Source organism: Sarcophilus harrisii, chromosome 6, assembly GCF_902635505.1.
Source record: "Sarcophilus harrisii chromosome 6, mSarHar1.11, whole genome shotgun sequence".
In the NCBI taxonomy this organism is placed as follows: Eukaryota; Metazoa; Chordata; class Mammalia; order Dasyuromorphia; family Dasyuridae; genus Sarcophilus; species Sarcophilus harrisii.
The window spans coordinates 62,929,911-62,956,641 of NC_045431.1; the positions used below are offsets into that span (position 1 = coordinate 62,929,911).

Sequence of the window (26,731 nt, forward strand, 5' to 3'; positions counted from 1 at the left end):
CACTCTCATTTCAATCCAATTTACTTGCATCTCGTAGCATCACCTTCCTGATGTTATGGTCCTCCTCAAGGACAAAGGACAAAAGACAAAGGACAAACAACAACATTCTTGAAAAGTTCTGTGCAAAAACTGAATTTCTCTAAGAAATCAGAAGCTTTGGATTCTAATTCCAGCACTACCACTTCCTGGCTAAAAGTCCTTTGAGTATGAATTATGACATGGACTAACTGAGGTAAATATGGGAAACAGCTCATCTGAGCTATTTGTCATTCTAGTCATTTTTCAGTTATGTCCTACTCTTTGTGACCTTAGCAAGGATATGGAGTTTGTCTACATTAACCATATTTGTCTCAATTGCCTCATTTGTAAAATAAGCTGGAGAAGAAAATGACAAACTTCCATACAGGCCCAGTACTCTCCACTGGGACACTTAGCTGTGCCATTTGAGCTGTATCCCTCCTTCCTAGTTTCCAAATCCTCTGACAATGTATATAAAATCAACCCCCCCCCCCCCCCCCCCAAAAAAAAATCAACCCTAATTTATGATTGGTCAACCCAAAATTTTAAGTATGGAGTGCCCTGAAGCAGACTTTTCTTGAAATTAGTTAAATTAAGTTCTATGAAAAGTGAAAATATAAAACTTTCTGGATAGTAGAATGTCATCCTGGCATTTTTTTTTAATAGGCACAGATTAACTAAATTGAGAATAATCTGTGCATTGGTAATAAATAACTAAATATGATATAAATTGGTACCTATTCAACCTGTGGAGATTCTAAAGCAGATTTTTCTTCTAGTTTTTTGTGCCTTTTTTTTTTAATATCATCACTTAACTTGAGTAAGGCAGAAGAAGAAAAATCTCATGGTGTTTTAATGGTTTCTCAGTTATTCATTACTTTAGATGATTTTTGGTGATATTTTAAAAAAAAATTTGAGGTGACAAGTTTTATGTTCCCCTAAGTAGGAAAGAATGGCTGAAAAACACTTATTAAACAGTTCTTATGTGTCAAGCACTGTGGTGATCTCAAACACAAAAGCAATTTACAGTCAAAATGACTTTTTACTTAACTGCTGGTAATAGTGTCAAAAACTAAGAATTAAATGGGAAATATAGGTAGTGGGTAGAATATAAGTACTAACACATTGGGAGATACTTCCCCCCAGAATAGTAATGGGTATCAACTCAATTTCTTATATGCCTCATTTGTAGCAATCTCAGCTTGTTTCCAAACCACACCCAACTTGGAAATCCATGCCACATGTGGAAAGTGCCTGACATCAGTATGGGGCAAAAGACGAGGGCAGGCTTTAAAGACAAAAGCACCCAGTCATTTCATATTCCTCAAAAATAAATTTCTTCCCAATTCTCCAACTATGTCTTTTCCTTCAATCTTTATAAAAATAACAAACAAACAAAAAAAAACTTTGTCCTATAAAACTCTCTTTGTGGGTTTTGCAAGAATCAGTATTGAAAAAAGTACTCATACATATGTTTTGTAAATAAAAGGTTATAATAAAAATAATAATTATTGTTATTTTTAAAGCCTCTCCTCATAATGTTATTGCACATTTCTTCCTCTCATTTTCTGTTGTCTGGTACTCAACCCAACCTTCTTCTAACTGTATTACATGCAAATAGAAACTGATCTGGAAACTTATGGATAACAATAAGAAGAATATGATCAAGTTGGGGTTACATTTAAAAGAAGAGGGGCAGTTGTTGAGAGATGGTGAAAGAGGGAGGTTAGAAAGTAGTATTATGGAAAGAATAAGGCAACTCCCTTTCCTTGCCCTTTGTGATTGAGGTATGAGATTAAGAGTAGCCAGCTTTTGAAAGGATGCCAAGAGCTGTTGGCATATTCAAGGTTTCCATGAGCACAGGAAAGGTACAAGAAATGTGATAGAAAGAGATCTGGAATAAAGGGTTTTTAACAATAGACTTCAAGAAGAGACAAAGAGAAGCAGAATTAGCAGAATTAAAGCCTGCCTCACTGAAGTAGCAAGACACCGAGGAGAAAACAGAGGGCACTTCAGACAGCCAAACCCCAACTGCCACCTTGCCCACCATCTCCCAAAAGACCAGGGTGCAGAGCCTAGGAGCCTGCTCCCCTCCCCTAAGCCCAGGTCCCACAGACATCAGTGAGGAGAGACAGCATTATGTACCAGCAACTGCTGACCAGCTGCCACCAACAAACAGAAAGACCCAGGAAGCCCCAAGAGTAGCAACAACTTCCAGACCAGTCCTCCTGCTTCTAGCCCAGTCTTCTCAATCATCATCTGGGGAAGCAACTCCTCTAAAGAAAGAGCCAGACCCACCAGCTGGCAACCAACAAGGTAGGAAAGTCAGCAAACCAAAGCAGGAAGGTAAGTTGGGGCAGAGCTAGGAGACAACACATGCCAGGTAAGTCAAACCACTATCACTGTGGTAGCCATTTCTCCTTAAATCTTGATGGGGCTAGCCTACGACCTGAATCTAAGATCACGGGGAAGACTGATATTAAATAATGACATTAAAGAGATATTATCAGTATTTATCTTGTCTCTACATCTTAAGGAGCAGGAGACCTTTCCATCTGACTTGGAGCTGAAAGCTTAGAATATAGGACAGCTCCTTGAGAGAAATGACTAGTCTACTGTTCTCTTCAGATTCTCCATAGTCAGCTCTAAATATAATAAGTGCTTAATCCCTTTTTCTTTCTTTCATTCATTCATCTCTTAGTTCCCTGCCTAAAGCTTCTTCTCCCCTCAACCCATCCCATCTTCCTGATACAGAGGACTACCAGAAGTTGATATATTCTTTCCTCTCCACTTTTCACCCCATTTTATACTACCATCACTCAACTGTCCCCTCTTCTCATTTGTAATTTACCTTATTCTGTCTAAAGCTTTGTCTTTATCATCTCCAGACTCCTACTTCACTTACCTCCATTCTGGCACTGGCTTATAACTTTCTTCTCCCTAACGTATCCAAAATTCAAATATCAGAAACTCTAAAGTTCCCCAACTCCCTTAAATGTCATGACTTCTTTATGTCTTTATCTCATACCCTACCCTTCCCATTGCTGCTCCAGCTGCTAGAAGTTTTAGTCGTAGCTCTGCTGAAGCCCCTAAAAATTCTAATGCAATTTAACCTACTTGGCTGTCCTCCCTTTCTTATTATCAGCAATCCCACTGGTCCTTTGGACATCTTCTTAAAACTAAGTTTTTCCTTTTCAGATCTTGTTGAGACAGGGGGTGGTGACTTTCAGGCCCTAATTAATATAAATTGGTGCCAGGCAAAATATTAATTAAACATGACACTGAGATTATTTAAATCTGATATTAAAGTCGATTATTCAGAGCATGTGGTTATCCTGGCTCTTCTGAAAAGACTGATGATATCAAACCTTAGAAACTTGCTGCCAGTCCACTATTTGCTAGAACAGAAGGAATAAATGAAGTGAGAAGAATACTGGAAAAGTCTAATAGACAAACTGACTGATTTTAGACCCCAAGGTCATAGCAAAGCGATTCATTTGTGGACTTTCCAGCAGCCTCAGACATGATTTATCAATCCCAGAGCAGGTTTACAAACACAATACATCTCAATGATACGTTCTTTGCACTGTGTAACTTCTTAAACAATGATAGATGGCTCCATCTGCACCAAACCTACTTTATAATCCAAAGTCAGAATATTTGCAAAAAAAAAAAAAAAAAAGCAAAATCTCAATTTAAAAAGAAAAAAAAAAAAAGAATAGTAATCATAGCATCTATAGAGCAGAGATTCTTAGCTCTTTTTTTTTTCCCCATCATGAAACTGGGAAAACCAATGGACCCTGAATGTTTTTAAATAATTGAAGTAAATGCTCAATTTCAATTAGAGTTTAGTGGATAAAAAAGATGCTATTTTCCCCCATCCAAGTTCATGTAGTTCCTGAACTGCGCTCATGGAATGACCTCTGAGAGGTGGAGCTATGAAGTACAGGTTAAAAATACCCTATTTATAGAAAGAGTTTAAGGGACTTGGGTTTCTTATGTTGGTTTATTTGTTTTTTAAACACAGGTGTTTTTTGAGATTGCCTCCAGGTACCATATGTTAGCCTTGCATTTATTTCTCAAAAATATTACCCTAGCTTTCATTTAGTCCTGAAACCAAAGTCTAGTCCTTTAGCATCAGTGAGGTAAAAATAGAGTGAGAATCTCTAAGTGAGGAATATCTGGATTCATGTTCTATCTCTTATGCACACTGAATGTGGGCTCTTCACTTAACCTTTCTGTTCACAAAGCAACTTTCCAATGTTTTTTAACTTACAAAACAGTTGGCATTTCCATTAGCACATGTCAGTTTTTTTCACGAGGAATTCCCAATACTAACAAAATAACAGATCCAATTAAAAATAAAAAGATCTCCAGTAATGCCATAAGAGCAATAATCATGTTAGAAAAGATCACATCTTTATAGTAGGAAAGACCCTCAGGAGTCATCTAGCCCAAACCCTTTTATTTTACAAACAAGGAAAAAGTAAAGGATTTTTTTTGTGGTTGTTTTTTGCACAAAATGACTTAAGCAGTAAATGACAGAGCTGGTCTTCGAACCAGGTCCAAAAAGGGGATTTTCCAGTGTTGATACAGCATATTCTATACTTAGAAAACTCAAAGCCAACCCTTTGGAATCCAAAATATAACAACTTAATCAAGAATTTGCCCTGATTATTGTGGCTATTCCTTCACAAGCTTCTAATAAACTCTGGGTGAAGTTTAATAGCTAGACAGTATATAATGACTCTGACTCCATTAACCTTTATATTAATGTCCTAATTGGTCTCTCTGTCTCAAGTTTCTCCCCTCTGCAGTCTATTATATACATGACTACTAAAGTAATTTTTTTTTTAAATACAGAGCTGACCATGCCAGTCCCCTACTCAATAAACCCCAAAATCTTCCACTCAATAGACCCCAAAGTCTACCTATTACTACTAGAATAAAATGTAAACTCCTCAGTGTCCTTCAAATCTTTTCACTACCTGGGCCCCAACTTAACTTTTTGGTCTCACTGGACGTTACTATCCCTCCTGCACTCAGCAATCCAGGCAAAGTGTTCTCTCCAATTCTCTGATGTGGTATCTTTTCTCCCATTTCCAAATTTTTTGCACTGGTCATTCCCCATAAGGTACTCCCTCCTTAGCTCCCCTCCCCAGAATCCCTCACTTTTTTAAATGCATCCCTCAAAAAACAATGTTCATAAAGCCTTTCCTAATCCTCTCTCCTAGTAAGGTTCTTCCTCTTAAACTAGCTTGTCTTTAATTTTATATATTCTCCTTCTATTTATGCTATTTTTACTTGTTCTTATCTCCCTCATTAGAATGTAAACTCCTTTGGAGTGGGGATTATTACACTCAGTGTATTTGTATAAACAATGTCTAACATAGTTCTTGACGCATAGATCTTTAATAAATACTGGTTAGTTGATTATATTCATTACATATACCTTTCAAGGAGATTTTGCTGTGTTTTGTTCATGCAAAAAGACTAAGAATTGTAGGTAGCTGGATGGTGTGGTACATGGAACCACTGGACTGGAGTCAAGAAGACCTGTATTCAAACCCAGCCTCAGAAGCTTCTTAATTGTATGACCGTGGGCAAGTCACCTGTCTCAGTTTCCCCCACTACGAGATGGGGATAATAATAGCATTTAACCTTGCAGGGTTGCTGTGAGGATCAAATGAAATAATATTTGTAAAATGCAAAAAAAGGAAAAAAATCATTTATTATACTATACTATCTTTTACAGATGCAAATATACTTAATATTAATGATTATATCAACATTACTCATATCTATCTCCTGCCCTCTATTCACAGAACCACATGTGTAGTTCACTTAAGTGGGTGCATAGAATCTGGCACATACTAAGTGCTTAATAAATGCTTATTCTCCTTCATTTTCCTTTTTACTTTAGCATAATTTAATTTAAGACACTCAAATTTGAGTGAAGTTATCCTGAAGGTACAAAAAACACCAGTGTCAATTGGGAACTTGCCATTTTTATTTCTATGTAAATCCCAGTTGTACCTCCAATATACTTTGGACCCTCTCCCCTCCCTCACCATCACAGTTACCATTTTCATGCTAATTCTCAAGACTTGCATCAAGCATTTTACCCCCACCAAAGAGGTGGAGGAGAATACTTAAAAGTGTTGAGTCATTTCACCCTAGGGCCTGATGCATGTTGCAGCATACCTGAAAATGCACAATTGTGACTCATTGTGAAATACATTTGCCTCAGCAAGTCACAATCAGGAAGGAATCATTATTACTATCACTTGCTCCCAAATGTAATTTGGACTGATATCACCTCATAAAATGTTGCAAATTACACATCTGGACTAGATCCAGACACCTCTGCCATTTGTTCTAGATAGAAAACTTTCAATATTTCCAAAAGCACAATATTTACTTTTTAAAGGCAGGTTGTTTTTTCTAAATAAGTTATGATTCTTGGCATTTCAGAGATATTAAATAAATGTTTAAATACATGTAAGATATAGAAAAAATAAGATTTCAGATGCCTATTGTTATATAACACATTATAAAAAAATTAAAATGATTTCACCATTCATTAAGTAGTTTCTTGGTTCTCCATATTTACATTTTGAATTTACAAATATAACAATGATACTGACTATAAAAGTTGACAAAAAAGAAATAAATCCTTATGTTCATGAATATACTGTGATTTTCTCAACATGGGGAATTTGTTCCACCAACTTATTAGTATCAATGGAGATGTCCTTTTGGAGACTGAGTTAAACCCAATCATCCCTGATTCCAATTTTCAGAATTTCATACATTATGACACACTACGTTTTGCACATGCAAATATACTTAATGTTTTTAAAAAAGATGATTACCACATCACTGTTTCCACAACATTGCTCATATAGGTCTCCTTCCCTCTACTCACTGAGCCACCTCTGTTACTGCAATGATCTTCTAACAGTTCTCCTTGGCCAGAATCTCTATCTCCTCCAGTCCATCAAATGGATATTTCCAGTCTGACCATAACTGTGTTACTCATTAAGCTTCAATGGCTTCCACTTACCCTGTTTCCTGGGAAACATTTAAAATTGCTTACTATGCAATTCCATTCTCTATTTCTAGACTTAACCTCACATTGCTTCCCTTCACTTACTACATTCGAACAATCTGCCCTCCATCCATTTCTCCAGACATTCTATCCTCTTCCTCGATGTCTTTGAACAAGTTATTCATCATGTCTACAATGCATTGCCTTCCCAAGTCATCTTTGTAGCATCCTAGCTTCCCTCAATGCACAGCCTATTTGGAATCTTTCCTGATCTCTCCAGTTTGTTTTCTTCTGTTATCCCCTAAAATACTATGTTTACTATAAATTACTATGTGTTTACTATGAACCTATTTTGTACACATTTACCAGCATATATGTTGTTTCTCCTTAATCTAATAGTAACTCCTTCAGGGTAAGAGTTCTTTCTTGTTTGTTTTTACCAGTATCTGGTACAAAATTGAACTCAATGATATTAATTTTTATTATTATTAAATCAAACATTGCATTTTAACATAACTAAACAAAGTAGGGTATGTTTAAAATAATGTATTGACAAAATTTCTGTCTCTTAGACTTCTTAAAACTAAACTGAAAGCTCTATGAAGCAACTTTTATAATGCCTCAAAAATTGCTGGATATACAGTGGACATGCAATTACTATTTGATGAATAGAATGAATAAGTGAAGAAATATTAGATAAGTCCCTCTTTCAATATTGCCTTTGCCAGTTTGTTCATTTCCCTGTACCAAATCCCAGAGAGTTCACATCTGAAATTCTGTTATTAACTTCCCTAATCAATGCTCCTACTCACTCACTTCAAATGGAAGGTATTCCAAGGTTATCTAATGAACTTTCAAATCTTGATTTACTGGAAGTGAAAATGTCCTATTCTGCCTAACCATTAATGGTTTATCTAGTGCAAGTCAGTTGGGATAGAATGATTTGTTAAATTGGTTTGGAGTCATCATTATTCAATAATTTAACTGGAAAATCCATGTTTCTACTTCTTTTCTCAGAAATATACATATACCTGACACAGAATAATATATTCAAAGATTTAAGAAAGCCTCCAGTATAAAATAATTGATTCAACTAAAGAGATTTCATTAAGGTGAGCAATAATAAGTCTTAAAATGATGCCTATTTTAAAAATCCCATATAATAGAACCTACTGATGGTAAGATTCTCCAAATGCTCCTAGTCATAAATGACATTGTACTAATTGTGTCAACCCCTAGAACTTTAAAAGCAACCTTGCTGAATGTTAATTATTCTCATAAAAATTTTATAGATGACTCAATGATCCTGCTACTGGGCATATACCCCAAGGAGGTCAAAGAAAAGTCCTATATATAACACAATATTCAAAGCAGCACTCTATGTGATAGTAAAGGAATAAAAAATACAAACTGGTGTTGGCGAATGGTAGGGAAAATATATATGTATGACGTGGTATATGAGTAAATGGAATATTCTTGTGTAAAACAAAGGAATTTAGATGCATGGGCAGATTCTTATGAACTCATACAATCAAAAAAATCTAAAATGAAAGGAAAAAAAAAACCTACCTACACCATGACTACTACAATATAAATGAAAAGAACACTTTTGGAGTCAATGAGGGTATAAAAGATCTATGGGAAAAGGGGAAAAAAATGGGGGAGAAAGGTTACCACATGGAATCTGTGGGCTTCTTCTCCACATGAGTTTATTTCTATATAGAAATGAGAGGGAACAGAACCACCAGAGCTAAGTGCTACTGTGCATCCTTTTCTTTATAAAAGTCAAGTATACACCTTTTTTATTAATTGTTTAGTAACCTATAAGGATTTCATTTTCATTTCATTTCTTTCCAACATTCAGTCTGAACGATCAGATACAAACAACAGATACATTGATTCCCCCAAAAGGGCTCCTGGGAAAAAGTCCTTTGTAAGTATTTAAACATGTGATCTTAAATGTGAGATCATTTATCAGAGTATTGAATTCAGAGTCTGAGAACCTGAATTTGAATCTGAGCTCTATCATTTTCTATCTCCATGACCTTGACCAAATAATTACCTTATCTGCAAAATGAGGTGCTTGCACTAGATGACTCCTAAGTTCCTTCCTGATCTAAATCTATGCTGACGGGAGATTTTGGAGAAACAGTGTGCTAAAAATTTCTATTTGACCTTTTATTAAATACCCTTAAAATTCCCCTGGATTGAGTAAAACTACGAAAGACTGGTTGACACTGGTTCTGGAGGATTTTTTGTTTATTTTTTTAATAATTGTGATAGCTCAGGGCTTCCTCATCCTGCAATCTAAGTTAAACTAGTTTTGTTTTGTTTTTTTCCCTAAAAGCCAATAAAGCTGTCCCTAAGTCTTAATTGGCCCAGCAGACCAACATAATATCCACAAAACTGTAGAAACATACTTTTTCCAGGACCCTCATGTGGCTTCCTAATTCACTAAAACATCAATAAAGATGCTTGTCAATGTGAAGGAATCACGGCCCTTAAAATTTGTTGGATGTCCCAAGCCCTGCTTACCTGCTTCATTTCCCTACAGAATGAAAGACTACTACATCTACTCAAGATGGGAACTGTTTCTTTCAATATCTTTTCTATGCAATGGCAAATAAGTCTCCTTTTTTTAAATTATGAAAGACCTATGAGTATCTCATTTTGTTCCAATATTTGAACTAAACTACTAGAGAACTAGCCTTAGTCAAGTCTAGCTCACCATGTGTAGGTTCCCATTATCTTGGATTATATAATCACAATTTAAAAGGATAGGAATTTCTAACAGCATAAGCTTTTTTCAAAATATACATTTTTTTAAATATTTGCAAGGAAAGTTGAGTCAGTCTATCAAGAATTCTGCACAGAAAAATTTAACTTTTAAAGGTTGTTTTTTAGTAAATATAAAAAACAATCATAAAAAAACATAAAAAACAGTAAATATAAAAAACAATCATAAAAACAACAAAAAGGAATGAGGGAAAGAATAGGAATTATGGACAGCACAGGAAGTTTGCAAAATAATTTATTTCAATATAGATTTTAAAAAATGTCTATTCTTTTCAAAAACCAAGGAGAAGAGAGTTTGGGAAATGTTATTGTTCAGATTTCTCACTTTGCAATAGAAGTCATAGTAGACTGCTCCTTAGTTACCACTGTCCCAATTCCTCACTAGTATTTAGTTATCATGGGTCATTCAGGATAAAACAGGTGCCCTAAGCACAATGAGTAAAATGATCCATTAAACTTAACTTCTTTGTCTCATAATAGCATGAAGTTATCCTGGCTTCTCAAAGAATATGCCAATAGAGAGCAACATCTGACTAATTTACTAATCTAGACAGGTTTAGCATCCACACTAGATGACAGACTGTTTTTTGTTTGAAGATCAGCCTTGCTAAGTTTAAAGGGCTTTATCCTCAACTTGGACTCAGAAGCAGTGAATTTTTCATCAAAAGCAGCTCTCCAAATGCATCTACTCATTGTTGATAGAAGTAATATGAACACAGACAAAAATTACCATTCCTTGAAGTAGTGAACTGAAGAAATGGAATGTTATACAGGAAAGAACACTGGGTATAGCCACCAGACCAAGGCTAAAGTATTGGCTATGTTATCTACTATCTGCATTAATTTGGGGGAATTATTTCACTTTTCTAATACTTAGTAGATTCTTTTATAAAAATAATGGAATGAGTGAGGGGCTAGACAAAATGATCTTTTAGACATTTTCCATCACAAAATACTATTAACTGAATATAGACCATCTTGTACATATCTAGAGAAGACAATAAAAATAATATTTAATAATAACTTACATTTGTATAGCATTTAAACATTAGCAAAGCATGTTATATGCATTTCATTCAATCCAAAATTCAAACTAAGACAGTTCCTAGAATCCAAGGGCTTTCAAAAAGCAAACTACTCTCCTGGAGTCCTTTTATACTCCAAATGAGTATTTGGCACTTTCAAAATTTAGTTATTTCTACAATTTTTTAGCATGTTACAATACTTTTTATGAAAGACAGTAAGTGAATCTATCTTTCTACCATACCCCCAATCATGACTCTTATCAATCCATTCACACATTTACTTCTTTCAAGGTAGTACCTTGCCACATATTTCAAATATAAATAGATCTAAGTGGAAGTCAGTTCAAACATTGTGAAATTTATAGCACTATCCAAGTCTTCTGGTTGAGTTGTTCTCATGAATTGCATATATACCATACTCTTAGCAAGAATGTCTCTAAGGAAATAGATATTTGTATATCTACAACCAAAAACAAATTGAGTGGTTATACCTCAAATTTAAGTATACACTGAACCTGCAGTCAAAAGATCAAAGATTTCTAGCTCCATTATTTAGGGTGACTTTAGGAAAGCGCCATAACTCAAAGACTCAGTTTCTTCCTTTGTAAAATGGAGATAATAATGAGGATCAACTAAGATAATGTGTTAAGTAAAAGATATTTTGTATCTATAAAATACTACATAAATAACAGGTATTATTAAGGGACCTCTGGGATGTTTCCATTTTTTCCCTCACATTAAATATTATAATTTTTTATACTTTTGAAAGATAAAAAATATAGCTATATAATATTCAAAATGTTGAAGTGATTTGAAGTAATCATTTAAAAGCAATTCCTTAACTTTGTTGTCATCAAAACTAATACATGAATAATCCTTTAAGCTTCCAAAAAATGAACAGCTGACTGACCTATATGTATGTCAAATTAAGTGACAGGTTAAGAAAAGATAGTTTGCTTCCTCCCAGAAATACTGAAGAGGAAGTGAAGCTAGTGATGCTGTCAAAAGGTGCAGAGTTCTTCTCTACCCCATTCAAAGCCACAGATCCATCAATACATCAAGCAAGACGTGTCCTTTTATCAATTCTCCAGCACTATGCCCTGTTCTTTAAAAATCAACAGATCGAATGAAACTTAGTTTAATCTATATGAAATGTTTAGTACTTAGTAGTGACTATATGTTGGGTTGTTTGAAAAATGCCCTTTGCAAAATTTCTTTACCATCTGATTATACAATATGGCAAAAATGATTTGGATTGAGAAACCTTAAGCACTCAAGTTTTTGATTTAGCTTTTCACTGAATCTCAGATTTAGACACAACCTCAAAAACAAGAGCCAAAAAATATTTGAACAAGGATCTATTCAACAAAATTCCCAAGAAGTGCATATCCAGTCTAGTGAAGGCAACTCCAACAATGCCTAAAGAAAATTTTTTCTTCCTTTTTTCCTTCCTTCCTTGCTCCCTGCCTTCCGCTTCAATTTCTCTGTCTCTTTCTGTCTCTCTCTATCTATCTTTACAGAGAATATTGGATTTAAGAAACATTACAAACCTGGGAAGTAGATGCATTTTAAGGACAATGGTCCCATTTTACATTTGAGAAAACTAAGACAGGCAGAGACTAGGTGACTTGTCCAGAGTCACACAACTAGTAAATCTCTTGAGGACAGATTTGTCGAGTCTTTCTGATTTCAGGCCTGATACTTTATCCATAATTGTCTTTATCTTCATCTACCACCAGCAGTTGGACTCATTTCCTAACTTTGATATTTACTGTGTGATTCCCCAGGTCAATCACTTAATCTGAGTTTCAGTTGTCTCATTTATAAAATGGAGACAGAAGGAATTAATAATACCCCATTATTTACCTCACGGAGTTATTTTAAGAAAGCACTTGGCAAGTGTTAAATCCTACAAGAAATGTGAGTTGTTATTATCATTCCACTAATTGAATCTAGTTCTGCTTTACAGAGCCAAGCAGACTTATCTAATCCTTTTTCTTCCAGTTGACAACCCTTCAGAAACATAGTTTTCTTATACCCCTTAAGGCTTCTATTCTCTCAGCTAAACATGGCCCGGTCCTACAACTGAACAGTGTGAATCACAGTCCAAAGTGAATACAGCATCTCAACTGTAGTCTTACAAGGTGATTATCCCTAAATTGTGATCTAGTTAACAGAAAATCTCAACAAGGCTCCAAAGTATTTTTGTTCAATGAAGATTAAACTCAACATGTCCAAAAACAGAAATCATTATTTTCCCTACAAATCTTTTCCTCTTTCAAACACTTTTCTTGTTGTTAAACCTCCACTCTCTTCCAAACACCCAGGATCCCCAACATTGGTATCATCCTCAAAATGTGATTCCCATTCACCTCACATATTCATTTGTTCCCAGGTCATCTTGTCTCTAATCTTTTCTTCCTCAAAGCTTCCTGGTTTCTCAAGATTCAATTAAATTCCACTTTCTTCCAAAGTTCTTTAAATTATTCCCCGGCTAGCATCTTCTCATTGAGATTACCTCCCAGTTGTGCGCTCTCTCTCTCTCTCTCTCTCTCTCTAAATAAATATATATATATATATATATATATATATATATGATAGATAGGTTGAGTGATATAGATAGATGCACACATATGTATATACATACACATATATATATATACAAATATATTACAAAAACATATATAAATACATGTGTATGCATTTTGTGGATATACATAGAAAACTCCATCTTAAACTGGAGGGAGTTCTATGTTCTCCTACACAATTAGTCATTATAATAATCCAGTCCCCTGAAAAAGAGTAATTTTCTATAAACATTCTGAATAACTGAAATCACTGCCTGCTAGCATTCTTCTTGTCTACTGGATTACTTTGGTGGTAGGGAAATCCACAAATAAACATGATATTGTACACATAAGAACCATTGGTCAAGAGTTTAGCCACGTAAGAAGGACCTCTGTCCATCTGGCTTTTCTACTTCTAGAGCCAGCCAGGAAAACAGAATACACAATGAGGTTACTTTATTCCAAAAATAACAAATCTCCCAGGCAGAATTCAAATAGATCTCATTTATCTGAGGGGTGTGGAGTGTGGAGAGATAAACAGCATGGAATTGCCTATGCTCTAAGTTGGCATGTTCATTTTAATAAATGTTTTAAAATAAAAGTAAATATTAGTACTTACTTCTCAGGATTTTCTACTTCTTCAGTAACAAAGTTGAGATAAAACCTATCAAAGAAGAATTCAATGAGTGGGAAGGAATAACAACTAATGATTTAAAGCAAATATAAATAATATTATAAATATATAATATAAATAAATATAGCCTCTTCGTAGAACTTAATCTCCTTCAGGGCAAAAGACCAGTTCATTTTTCTTTTTCTTTTTGTCCTATCCTTGCACCTTATACAGCCCCTAGTGGAAGAAAATTGCTTAATAAATGCTGGTGGAATTTAATTTATTTTAATTAGATAAAATTTAAGACAAAGCATTATCATTTGAGGCTCACTACAAACAGAGCCATAGTCACCATGTGGATTAAAACTTATTTTGAAAATATATTTAAAGTGAAAAGTCACCTTTTCTGTACACACTATTTTGCTCATTGCAATTCCTTGCAACCAAGGGCTTGACAAGATGAAATAACCGTTAACTAGGTGAATGAATGTGGCTACAAACTCTGAGCATGCTGAGATGAAAATGTCTTGAATTTCTGCTTGTGAGAGCTCAATGTACTTAAAGCCTTCTATTAACCTAGGACAAAAATCATCAAACTTGTCACACTTCATCTCTGTTAAGTGTCAGACTTGATTCTGCAGCAAGCAAGCAATGTTCCAAGACCCAAGGGCTGAATGTTTGACTCTGCTTGGAGAAGTGACTTTGATGGAAAGACACTGAATTGATGAGTCCAAACTGACAATAAAGGTCCATTTAAAAGTTAGTGCCTAAAGTGGCATGTGTTCATTTTAATGCCTAAAAAGCAAGTTTCAGAAACTGAAGCTCTGGCCAGATAGGAAAAGCAAAGCATGATGAATACTTCTACATGGATCATGTATTCTGAGGGATGTAATACAATGGTTATGGTCCAGGACAACTCAAAAAAGGTGGGGAAAAGGGGAAGCACACATATATAAACACACATATACATATATATGCATATACATACATATTCACACTTACATTTACAAATACACATAACTAGACTGCACATGCTTTTTTAGAAAAAGTACCCAGTTCCTTCTTGATTCAGCCTTGTTTTTTTTATTTTGTTTTTTTTAATGATTATTTCTTGAAGTATAATATGAAGTACTTAGGAAAAAAATGGTAAGACTAACATGATATGCTATAAAACTAACAGTGAATTCCAACACTTTAATAAATATCTGGCGCCATAATTCCAGTTGTTTTCTTTTTTAAGTAATCAATTCCTTAAGCTGGCTCGATACCACCACCACCATCATCATTATCTCTAAACTATCATCATCTTTAAACTAAAGTTTCTTAATTGCAGTTCCATTTCTAATTGACTCTAAAACTGGAAAAATTGATTATTCTAAGAGATATATCTCTGCTCATTACTAGAGCTGAATTTGTCATACAGTTCCTTATTTCATACAGCTTTTCTTCTGATCTCATAAACCAAGTGCTTCCCCTCTTAACTAGTTAGAATATGTCTTCCTTTCTCAATTATTTAAGGTCACAGCCTACTGGTCCCCAGTCTTAGGAGTCATGGGCAGACTTATGCTTTGCCCATTGCATAAATCAACCTCAATTTTGACAGTACAGCATTCTATGTATGATACATATTTTATGTATGTATCATACATAGAATGTATGTATCTATGTATCAAGAAACAAGAGAATACGTTTCAGGGAATCCAGATGAGCACAGAGAAAGATTGGGCTGAAACTAAGCCGAAATCTGAAAAGGATGAATGTAAAATATTTTAAACTGGAGTTCAAAGTATCAACTTCATTTGTATAAGATAGGATTAACTAAACCAAATAGTTATTTGTCTGAAAAGATGTTTAGGTTTTGGATGATAAGCTCAGTGAGTCAATTGTGGGATATTATATCCAAGAAAACTATTACAAATCTTGGCTGCATTGAGAGTATCGAAGATTAGGAAGGTTAAAGAACCAAAAGCTGGAATGGGTCTTGTACCATCTAGTTCAAACTTATCCTTTCATGAGACAGGCATCCACTCCAAATGTTCATATGGGCTATTCATACCCACCCTAGAGTAGAGCTTTTTGGTTTTATATTAGTCTGGGAAATCACAATCAGATACTGACCCCAACATGATTTTATTTTAGTCTTCTCCACAACTACATTTTTTTATAGAACCGGACATCGAGGTCCAGAGAGGTTGAGACTAAACAAAAATCACATGGATAGTAACTGGAAGTAAGGGATACATATTTCTAAAGCCTAGGGAAAAATATTTAGGGTTTTATCTAGAAAGTGTCTTCCAAGAGCCTTCACTAGGAATCAGTACCCCTATACCTAGGAAAAAGACCAGGGAAAGGTAGTTCCTTTAAAAGGCTGAGAATTCTAGCAATGATACCAATCTAAGACTTGTGAGTCTCAAAGATTAGAATATCCAACTCCAGTGAAACTGGGATGAGGCAGCAAGAGGGCACAAAGGAAAGAGTCTTAGGGGTAGAATGAGAAAGACCCAAGTTCAAATTCTGCCTCTGATACTTACTACTTCTGTGAATATTGAGTGACTATCTTAAATTCTCTGTACCTCAATTACCCAAGTTTCAAAAAGCAGGGATTAGATTTTATGTTCTCTCAGGTCTTTTTCACTTTTGAATATATGATACAATGACTGCAGGGATAACAACAGAGTCAGAGGAGATAAAATCCCTTAAATCATAAACACTCCATAAAAGGATAAGGGGGTGACTAAATATAAGACTTCTACAGATTTCTTCTGGTGCTTTTTATTTTATGATCTGTCAAGTCTCTTCTGAGTAGCAACAACAAAACGTGTAAAAACCACGAGGTAAGAAACTGGTATTTATTTTAGATGGAAAATAGCATAAAGATCTGGGGAAAAGAAATACTGGAGGAATACTGTGGAAATGATAACAAGGAAAGCAGGTAAGGAAGATCTGCATTCACAATGGGAAGAAGGTAAAACATAGGAATCAAGATAAAAAATATAATGGTGGGAGAGGTTAATACTAGAAGGAGACCCAATTTGACATCCAATTAAATGACTACAACTACAGTTTGCCTTTGCATGAGAAATATTTAATGACTATTGAATTTTGGGAGCTATTTTAATAATGATAATAATAGCACTTATAATTGTACAAATATCTACTGTATAAACGTTCTCTATTTATCAGGAACTGAGCTTAACACTTGACACATATTACCTCATGTGATTCTCACAACAACCTTTTGAGGTAGGTGCTATTATCATCACCATGTTACAATTAAGGAAACTGAAGCAAACAAAGGTTGAATGAGTGACTTGCTCTAAGTCATGGAGCTACTAAGTTTCTGAGGTGGGATTTGGACACAGGTGTTCCCAACTCCAGGTCGAGGGCTCTGTCCACTAAAGTCACCTAAAACCTTCAGCTTTCTTTGGAAAGCTAGACACCAAAGATCCAGTCTAGCAAGGTTCAGGAAAAAGAACACCAGACCTGGAATGGAGACCTGAGATCAGACCCAAACCCTGACACAACTTATCTACATAACCATAATACTTGCACTGTTGTGAAGAAAATGATTTTTAAAATGTAGATAAACATGGAATCTGATTTGAATATTAACCCTGATGACTCTGGACATGCCATATAACCAAGATCTCTGGAATTGTTTTCTTTATTTTTAAATTAAAGTTAAGGCATGCCAGTAATAGTAACAGGACTAGGATTCGAAACCACAGTCCCCAATTCTAAATTTAGCATTGTTTCAATAGCACTACTCTCAGGGATGGCTGAACAGATAGTTGGGAAGTATAATTCAAAGATTATAATGCATTATGGAAAGACATGAGAAAAACAAAAGAAAAACAGGGTTCATGCATAAAAATCCACAAATATAGAATAGCAAAGGAGGAATTCTGTCTTTGGAGGGACAAGAATTAGAGGAAGATACCTACATAGGTCTGTTGTGAAATTTAAATGAAATAATTTGGATAAATCTCTTTGCAAACTTTAAAGCCCTTTATGAATGTCAGCTATTATTGCATTTGTTACTACTTTGCTAAAATATTTACAAATCCACACAGTTTGGTCTATGTGCTTCAACATTCAGATGGAGACCACCATTTTGAACATTTCTAATCTTGTACAAGCTACCTTTCCATGAAACTGGAGTAATATGAACTGGATTCAAATCCCAGTTCTTGCTACTAATGGCTTATGTGAATTTGGTAGACTTTGAATCTTAGTTTTGTCTTGTATAAAATTAGAGAATTGGATGAGATAGTTTTCCTTCCAGTTCTACACCGATGGAGATATGACTCCATATGGATCCTACCTATCCCAGAAGTTTAAAAAAAAAAAAAAAAAGATTTCTGCTTAACTGCCACACAAGTCAAACATTCAGACACTCTTGATGTTTTGAGCAAGAATGTAAAGCCTGAAAAAGTTACAGCAGTGAGACAGGATTGCTTAGAACATTGCAGGTGACATGAAATGTGTCAGGAAAGGAGATTGCTTCAAGGCTAATGCACATACTTGAATAGCAATGAAAAAAATGCCTTCAGAATATACAAGCAAATATTTCACACTGGTGCCCTGGGAGGTTGACAGTATTTTTCCAATATATTGTAATACTTCTGTTAGGACACCATCCCATTGCAAACCCAGATTAAGCAAGGAAAGCATTCTTTCAATACTTTTTGCCTGGAGATGTTAAAAATTTTAGCAAACAGCTATAAACTCCAAAAGGCATTCCTAAAGCCACAGGAATCAACTATTAAAGCAAGAAGGAGACTTCAGAATTCCCCACTCTTGCCCCTGCATTTCATAAAGGGGGAAAGAGACCTTCGGAGACTCAAAAAAAGGAAGTAACTAATTCAGTCTTACAATGAATGGGCTCCATTACCATCCCCATCATTCACTTTGTCATATGGAAGAGCTGGTTTTCAAAACCAGATCTCCTGACCACAAGATTCATGTTATTGTCCCTATAGCTAATTTTAGCTAAAGTGGCTACCTCTGTCCTCAGACCCTCGCTCATGTATGAACATGCCCATTGCCCCTTCCCACACCCCACAAAGCGGCCCTATCCCAAATAGTTCACATTAGGGAGTGATTCTTTCTTTTATTCCTTTAACACAGGACTTTCATTTTTCCATGAAATGTGTTACTTTCCATTTGTTTTTCCAGTCAGCTTCTGAGGGGACAATATGGTACCTCCTCAGGAAAGGGAAGAAAGAGATCCCCAATTTAGAGTCAAGGGCCCTGTATTCAAATTTCACCTCTTTCTTTTGTTTCTCTGATGTCTTTTTTTCATGATGCATTATGAAATTTGAGTTATACTTCCCAACTACCTGTACAACCATATCTTAGAGTAGTGCTATTGAAACACTGCTAGATTTAGAATTGGGGACTGTGGTTTTAAATCCTAATTTTTCTACTACTGTATGATTTTGGCCAAGTCATAATATCTCTTAGCCTCAGTTTCTGCATTCATAAAATGAAAGGATCAGTTTGGATGAACTTCAGGTCCTTTCATACTATGTAAGATCCTACTTATGAAAAGTGCTTCACAAACTTTAATGCATTATAAAAATTCCAGCTATTATTATTATCATCTATACACCTACTGTATGTCCCCCCTAGTCCCAATAGAATTAAAGTTTCTTAGGGGCAAAGACTCTTTCATCTTTTTCCTTATATTCCCAGTGCCTTGCACTATGTTTTGTCCATAGTAGAAGCTTAATTAATGCTAGTTAAATTTAATTGACTGAATCTTATTCGATTGGACCTAACCAAAGACCATAAGAAAATGTGTGCGAATTTGACTTTGGAATGCATTATGCATATTTTTCTCAAGACATATAGCCTGAAGTAGCAACTAAGTGTTGCAGAAGATAGAGTTCTAGCTCGGGAGTCAGGAGAACCTGAGTTCAAATCCAGTCTCAGACACTTACTGGCTATATGACCCTGAGCAAGTCACTTAACCCCAATCGCCTTACACAGAGCTTCCAGATAATTTTGGGCTAATCCTACTGCATAACTCTTAAGAGCTGTGTAACAATGGAAAGACTGGTAATAATTACAAGATCGTTGCTAAGCAAGGTGTGAGATTGTTTCATCTCCAAGGTCCTCTAAAAACAGACAAAAAAATTTCGCAGTGTCAAATATTAAATTTGGACACATCAAATGCTAATGGAGACAGGCAGCTCAATAAGAGATCTGGGACAAAGGGAAACCAAACTAAGTGTTAATTTTTTTTTTTTTGCCATGGTCAAAGTCCATCCTATTTAATTGGGAGTTTACCAGAATGGCTTTTTTGTTTACGGTCTCTTGTGTAATCTGTTGAGCTCACCTGGCACTCTCCTAGAAATACATAATCATTTTTCTTATGTGGTCCTACTGCAATAAATAGACGGAGGGAAGAAAGGGATTTTATCTGTAATACTTGTTATTCAGCTCTGCTAATAAAGTAATAAATGCAAAGTCCCACGTCTTTAGCCACATTGTTGTCCTTGTTGGAAGTGCTTGAAAGGCAACATTTCTGTGATAAATAAGGTCTCTAATCAGTTTTTTTACCTATTTCTATTTCCAGGTATTTAAGGAACTTAAGAAACTAGGTACTTTGAAGTAGAATTGGTCTGTCCTATACAACCGAGCTCATTATCTCGGTTTCTAGTCCTTGTCTTTGAATGTCATCTTACCTCTTGGGAGTCTCTGACTGATTTCTTAATCTGAAATATTTCCCTTTCTCATGGGAATGTGAAGAGAATTAATCAGTATAAAAGACTCTTGAGACCGTCTGATAAAAGATATTTTGACAAGGAGGAATTAATATCTAAAGAACAGTCACAGGCAGCATACTGGACTTCAAGTCAGGGAAGTATGAGATCAGACCCCACATCTCTAATACTTAATTCTTGAGTCACCCCAAGCAACTACTCAGAATCCTTCTGAGCCTAAGAGAGCTCGTTAAGCCTCTGTGATCTTCATTAGTGACAGAAATTCTCCCACCAACAAAATCAGAGCTTTGGGGCATTGATGAAGGAACTGTTGCTTCTTCCCCCCCATCTTGTCTCAACATTTAAAGATGAGGATTTATTGTAGTTTAACATATACATAAGGTAAACCAAAGTCAAGGCATACCCTTGTTTCTGGATGTTGCTGCTTTTTTTGCTCCTTTTCTCACTAATATTCAGTGGCTCCCGATTACCTAGATTCATTTTAAACTCCTCCCATTGGAATCATCCTAACTTTCTCTCCTTTTATTCCTGAAGCCACTTTGCCTCTGGTGCAAGTACCTAAATGATATTAGAGGTAAATAGCACAAGGTACCCCTTTAATTGAGGGAATTTGGAAACAAACCCACGACAAAGTTACTGAATGGGAAAGTAGCAAAGCAAGATAGGTGGCCCTCAGCCCAACACCTGCTGTTCTCCTACTTTAATTAATCTTGCTGGCTGGGTACTAAGTTATTGTTTCTCCACCATTGCTAATGGACTGCAAATTAGCCAACATCCTCTAAATTGAGCACACTAGAACAAAATTACAGTTGCCCAGCCCTGTTATGTTCATTTTCTTCCACATACTGGATCTCTCTCTACCCCATAAACAAACACTATTCTATTCTCTCAAGTCCTTATGTCACTATTCACATTGACCCTATCCCTCAAAGACTTCCCATTTTTCTCCTGCTGAATTCCTGTCTAACTCAAATGCCACCTTCAAGAACTTTACTCAAACCTCCTAAAGAGTACTTTGTTCTAATTTTCTAATTATCATATAATTTTTGTATATTACTCCTCTACTAGAAAATAAGACAGGGATGATGGCTTCTTTAAGTATTGTACTCCCCCTGATGGCACAATGCTCTGCAAAGGATTAATAAATGTTTGCGTTTGATCTAACACAGTTTTAGGAAAATGTCATTTAATCAAAACTAAGCCACACAGTTGTTTAAGCTCAGGTATATGGATATGAAGTGGTCAGGAATTGAGGAAGGTGACTCCCATTCTTCCATTTCTTCATGCCAAATTAAAGAACAAATATGGGGCAACTAAATACCACAGTAGAAAGAGGAAGGATATACCCTGGAAATCAGGAAGATCTGCCTCAGATGCTTAGTAGCTGTGGGACCTGAGCAAGTTATTTAACTCTGATTGCCTTCAAAAAATTTTTTTAAATAAAACATTTAGGAACAAATACACACACTGGCTGCCACCTGAAAAACAGAGAAATCAACTTACCAACCAGCATATGCATACATTCCATAATAAAAAGCCAATGGTAATCTCATAATACTGGCATCATTTCCAGAAAAGGCATCTTTAAAGTTCTGAGTTTCACCTAGAAAATCAAATTAAAAATAAATAATTGTATGAATTGTCGAATCACACACACACACACACACATACATACACATTTTTTGGAGAGAGATAGTTTGACATAATGAGTGGAGAGAAAGCCAGCCATGGAGGAGTCAGGAAAGTTTGCCCTCCAGTCTTGACCCAAGATGTAAAATCCATGGGCAAACTGACAACTTCCCAGACATCCAGGCAGCTGTTAAGGACTATTTAAGTTACAGATGAATTAGAATTCTGTGTTAGTGGAAGGAGTTTCCAATCAGCATCAAAGTCCTCCAAATTAATAAAAATCATAGGTCCAAAACAACACCAACAATAAATGTATTGCTCAGTCATTATGGCTCAAGCACAATTATTTCATATTTTTAAGAACATTAGAAAAAAAATAATATTCCTAAACAGTAGTTCTCAAGGCATCTTGGGTTAAGGGTTTTCACCATGCTTGAGTCTACTGAATGAATGAGGAAGCAGAGTGCAATGAAATGAGCTTTGATGGTAAATCTTAGGAACTGGGTGTGAGTTTCACCTTTATGACTTACTGCCAGTTTGACATTGCAAAACAAGTCACTTAATCTTTCTGGACTTCATTTTCCTCATCTGTAAAATTAGTGAGGCTATAATGAAGATTTTCCATCTCTAAGTCAATGGTCCTATGATGCTTTTGATACTACAGATTACCCTGCTTGGTAAAAATATGCACCCCAACTCCTGCCCCACCACCCATGCTAGAAAATGACAGCCAAATTGGAACTGACCACTAGGTGTCCCAGTCTCACAGCTTTAAAGTTATAAAGGACCCCAGATGTCATCTAATCCATAAAAGGCAAATTTACAAGACCCAGAAACATTCCTGAATACAAGCAGAACCAGATTAAAGTGCAACTTGGAAATACTTAACAAAATATGTAAAAATATGAGAGGACATATTGATAGTATTCAATATGAGTTCTACAGAATGCTCATTTATTAATGCTTTATTGAGTCTAGTGGATTATTTCTATTTTAATTTGACAACATTGATCTAATCCAATGACTTCATTTTGCAGATGAGATAACTGAGCTCTATGGAAATTCAAGGACTAGTTCAAGGTAATATAAATAGCAAAAGTCAAAGGTGGGCTTTGAAGCTAAATCCTATGGCATCAGGTAATCTCAAATGGATTAAGAAAAACTAGGAGAAGACAGCCAATCTTTTAGCCCGCCTGATGGCAAAATTCTTGCATATGTTATATTTTATTATCAAGTTTGAAAATGAAAGAAAAAGTATCACTAACATTACTTTCTCTCATCAATAGGAAATTACTTCACGAATATATTATATATTCATTTAAATGTGCACCCCCTCTCTCTTCCTTTTTCCCTTCTGTCTTCCTCCCTCAGAGTAGAATTTAAGTCCAAGACCATTTTTTGTTTTGTTTTGTTTTAATCATTATCTATTTAATAGGATAATAATAGCACTTAGTTCTCAGAGTTGCTGTCAGGATCAGATTAAATAGTAATTATAAAAGTCCTTAGTACAGTACCTGGCACATATTAAGCACTAAATAAATATTAGCTATCATCATTTGTTTGTGTTTGTTTATTTCAAATCCTCATTATGTCATAGAAATTTTTAAAATGTTTTGTTGAATGAGTATTTTGAATTGAATGAATTTAAACAGATACCTCTGAATATATGTACCTAAATATATATGCATGTGTGTATATATGTATATAAAAATATGTATGTATAATAAACGTGTATAAAAACATAAGTGTGTGTGTGTGTATATATAAATTCCTTTGGGACATTTTAAGCACTTGAGTCCAGCTCTCGCCTATATTTCCTGACAATATTTATTGCTCCTTTGCATACATACTCAACATACTGGCCAAACTTGTTGCTCATACACATTTCATCACCCGTGTCCATGCTTTGGCACAGTTTGTCCCTCATGTTCCCTCCATCCTGTAGAATCTCAAACTTCCTTCAAATCTCTACTCAGGAATAATTCCCATACCAAACCTTTTCTGTTCCCTCAAGCTGCTAGTAGCTCTCTCTATTCATGTCCCCTCAAAAAAACAAGAAACAAACAAACAAACTAAAACCTTTGTTTTTTTTCAGGCACAAATTTTTTCAAGCATAAATATATCTTTATATATATTTTGTTTTTCTTATGATCATCAAGTGTTGTTTCCTAGATAAAATATAAACTCTTTGAAGGCAAAAATAGTTTTATTTGTCTTTGCATTGTCCCCAGGAATGGCCTCCCCAGGGCCTAGTACAAATATTTGTTGAACTGAATTGTATTAATTAGGATCTTGTGTGGAGAAGTCTAGAGGGCAGGCCCCTTACAATTAGTAAAACTAAGAAAGGGCTTCTCATATCCAACTAGCCATACATCATGAAATCATTGCATTTCCAGTTCAGGTACCTTGTCCTGCCTTCCCCCCTATCTCACAATACATTTCCCCACTCACTTTTCACTGTATCAATCAAATCAGTGCTACCATTCCTACCAAAGTTTCAATAGAAAAAGAAGAGGGCATTTTCCCACCTTTTGATCTGATTTTGCTTGTGCAACATGATAAATGTGGAAATATGTTTAGAAGAATTGCATGTGTTTGACCTATAATGGATTATTTGCTGTCTAGGAAAAGGGAGAAAAATTTGGAACATAAGGTTTTGCAAGGATGAATGCTGAAAACTATCTTTGCATACCTTTTGAAAAATAAAAAAAGAAAAAGAAAAAGAAGAGGAGACAAAGTAGATATTAGTTGAACAGGAAATGGCTAAACAAAATGCTATACATGAATTCAATGGGACATTTTTGCATCAAACAAATGACAGTTATTTGGAATTCAGAAAAATGTGGGGAAAATGTGAACCGATGAAGAGCAAAGTAAGTAGAACCAGGAAGGTGAAAAAATCATGGCTAAGAAAAGAAATGAAAAGGAAAAGATATGAAGACACAAGAGCACTTATTTTTCAAAGGCAGGAGGCAACAAGAAAATGTACAATATAAAAGAAAACAAAGGGTCCTGATGAACTGATCCCAGAAAATCCTTCTACCTCTAAAATTCTATGATGCCTTCAAGAGGTTTCATTCCAAACATTTTCCACTGGGAAAATCCACTATGGCTTCATCTTCTATGCAGAGTCCAAGCTTTATCCTCTTGTTAGAGACTACAGCTATAAATACCATCTCACTCCCAAAGTAACAACACTTCAAATCAATTAGATGATGGTATAGAGCTTAAGTTTCACAAGCAAAGGCTAATTAAGAGATTCTGCTAGTGTTAGCTCAAATTTGGAATGAGAAGACAAAAACAGATAAGTAGTTAAAAGGCATTTACTTTCCAGTGCCTACCTTTAATTAGTTGCATAACTCCAGGGACTATAATTATCAGAATTGCTGTAAGCTTGAAAAAGGTTAAAAAAATCTGGATCCGGGCACTCCAGCTGACACTCATGCTATTGAGAATCATGACCAACGCTGTAAGGAAAAGAAGAGGAAAAGTTATTGAAGGAAGTTGGGTTTGGAATTAAAAAAAAAAAAAAAATTATATACATACACCTTCTACTACACTCACTCACTCTCTCTCTCTCTCTCTCTCTGTTTGATGCTCTGACCATTGCACTAATCTAGCTGCCCTTAAAGACCCATGTTCTTGATGCACTAAACCTTCATCAACATAGAGAACTCCAGAATTTGATCATTTTGAGCATTTCAAAAGTCCGAAATTAAACTTTTGGCTTCTGCCTCAAATATTGAAATGACTTTGTTTTAGAAGTCTCCATGATCTATCATGTTTCATAATTTAGTATCAATGTGACCTTGCCTCAGTTTCCTTACTGATAAAATAGAAATAAACATATTTTTATTAGCTAAACCTCAGGACTGTCAAGCAACATAAATGTTTATTCTTGTTCCTAGTTCTTCCTACCACCCCAGCTGAGCAGAAAATGAATGTTTGGGAAGAAAGGAGGCTATAGAGAATAGGGTAATAGGTTTGGAGAGGAAACATAATATAATGGACAGATCATTATCCTTGAGCAAAACAATCTGAATTCAGATCAAGCACTCTGGACAGATACTACCTGTGACCTTCCCAAAGTTATCCTGAACATGTCCACTGTATTCAGTTAAATGGTCAAAATTACAAATCCTCTGCTTGGCATTCAAAGCCCTTCCCAAACATCCTTTCTTACCTTTCCAGTCTTTTTTATCTTGTACTTTCCCCCATATACTCTAAGTTCTAAAGTGATACTCTTGCTCAAACAAGACCCTCCATCTGCCACCTCTAGACATTCTTATTTAGCTATCCTC

The 26,731-nt window shown here is 35.4% G+C and overlaps 1 protein-coding gene across 1 annotated transcript in view; it reads right to left on the reverse strand.

The window, feature by feature from the left end:
- Window positions 1–26,731, reverse strand: part of SLC7A11 (solute carrier family 7 member 11) — a 99,780-nt gene that overhangs the window by 50,335 nt on the left and 22,714 nt on the right. The window contains exons 4-6 of the mRNA XM_012552210.3: window positions 25,772–25,897; window positions 22,305–22,404; window positions 14,077–14,121 (exon numbers count right to left, since the gene is read on the reverse strand). Of these exons, the coding sequence (XP_012407664.1) occupies window positions 14,077–14,121; window positions 22,305–22,404; window positions 25,772–25,897 (271 nt within the window). The remainder of the gene's footprint in view (window positions 1–14,076; window positions 14,122–22,304; window positions 22,405–25,771; window positions 25,898–26,731) is intronic.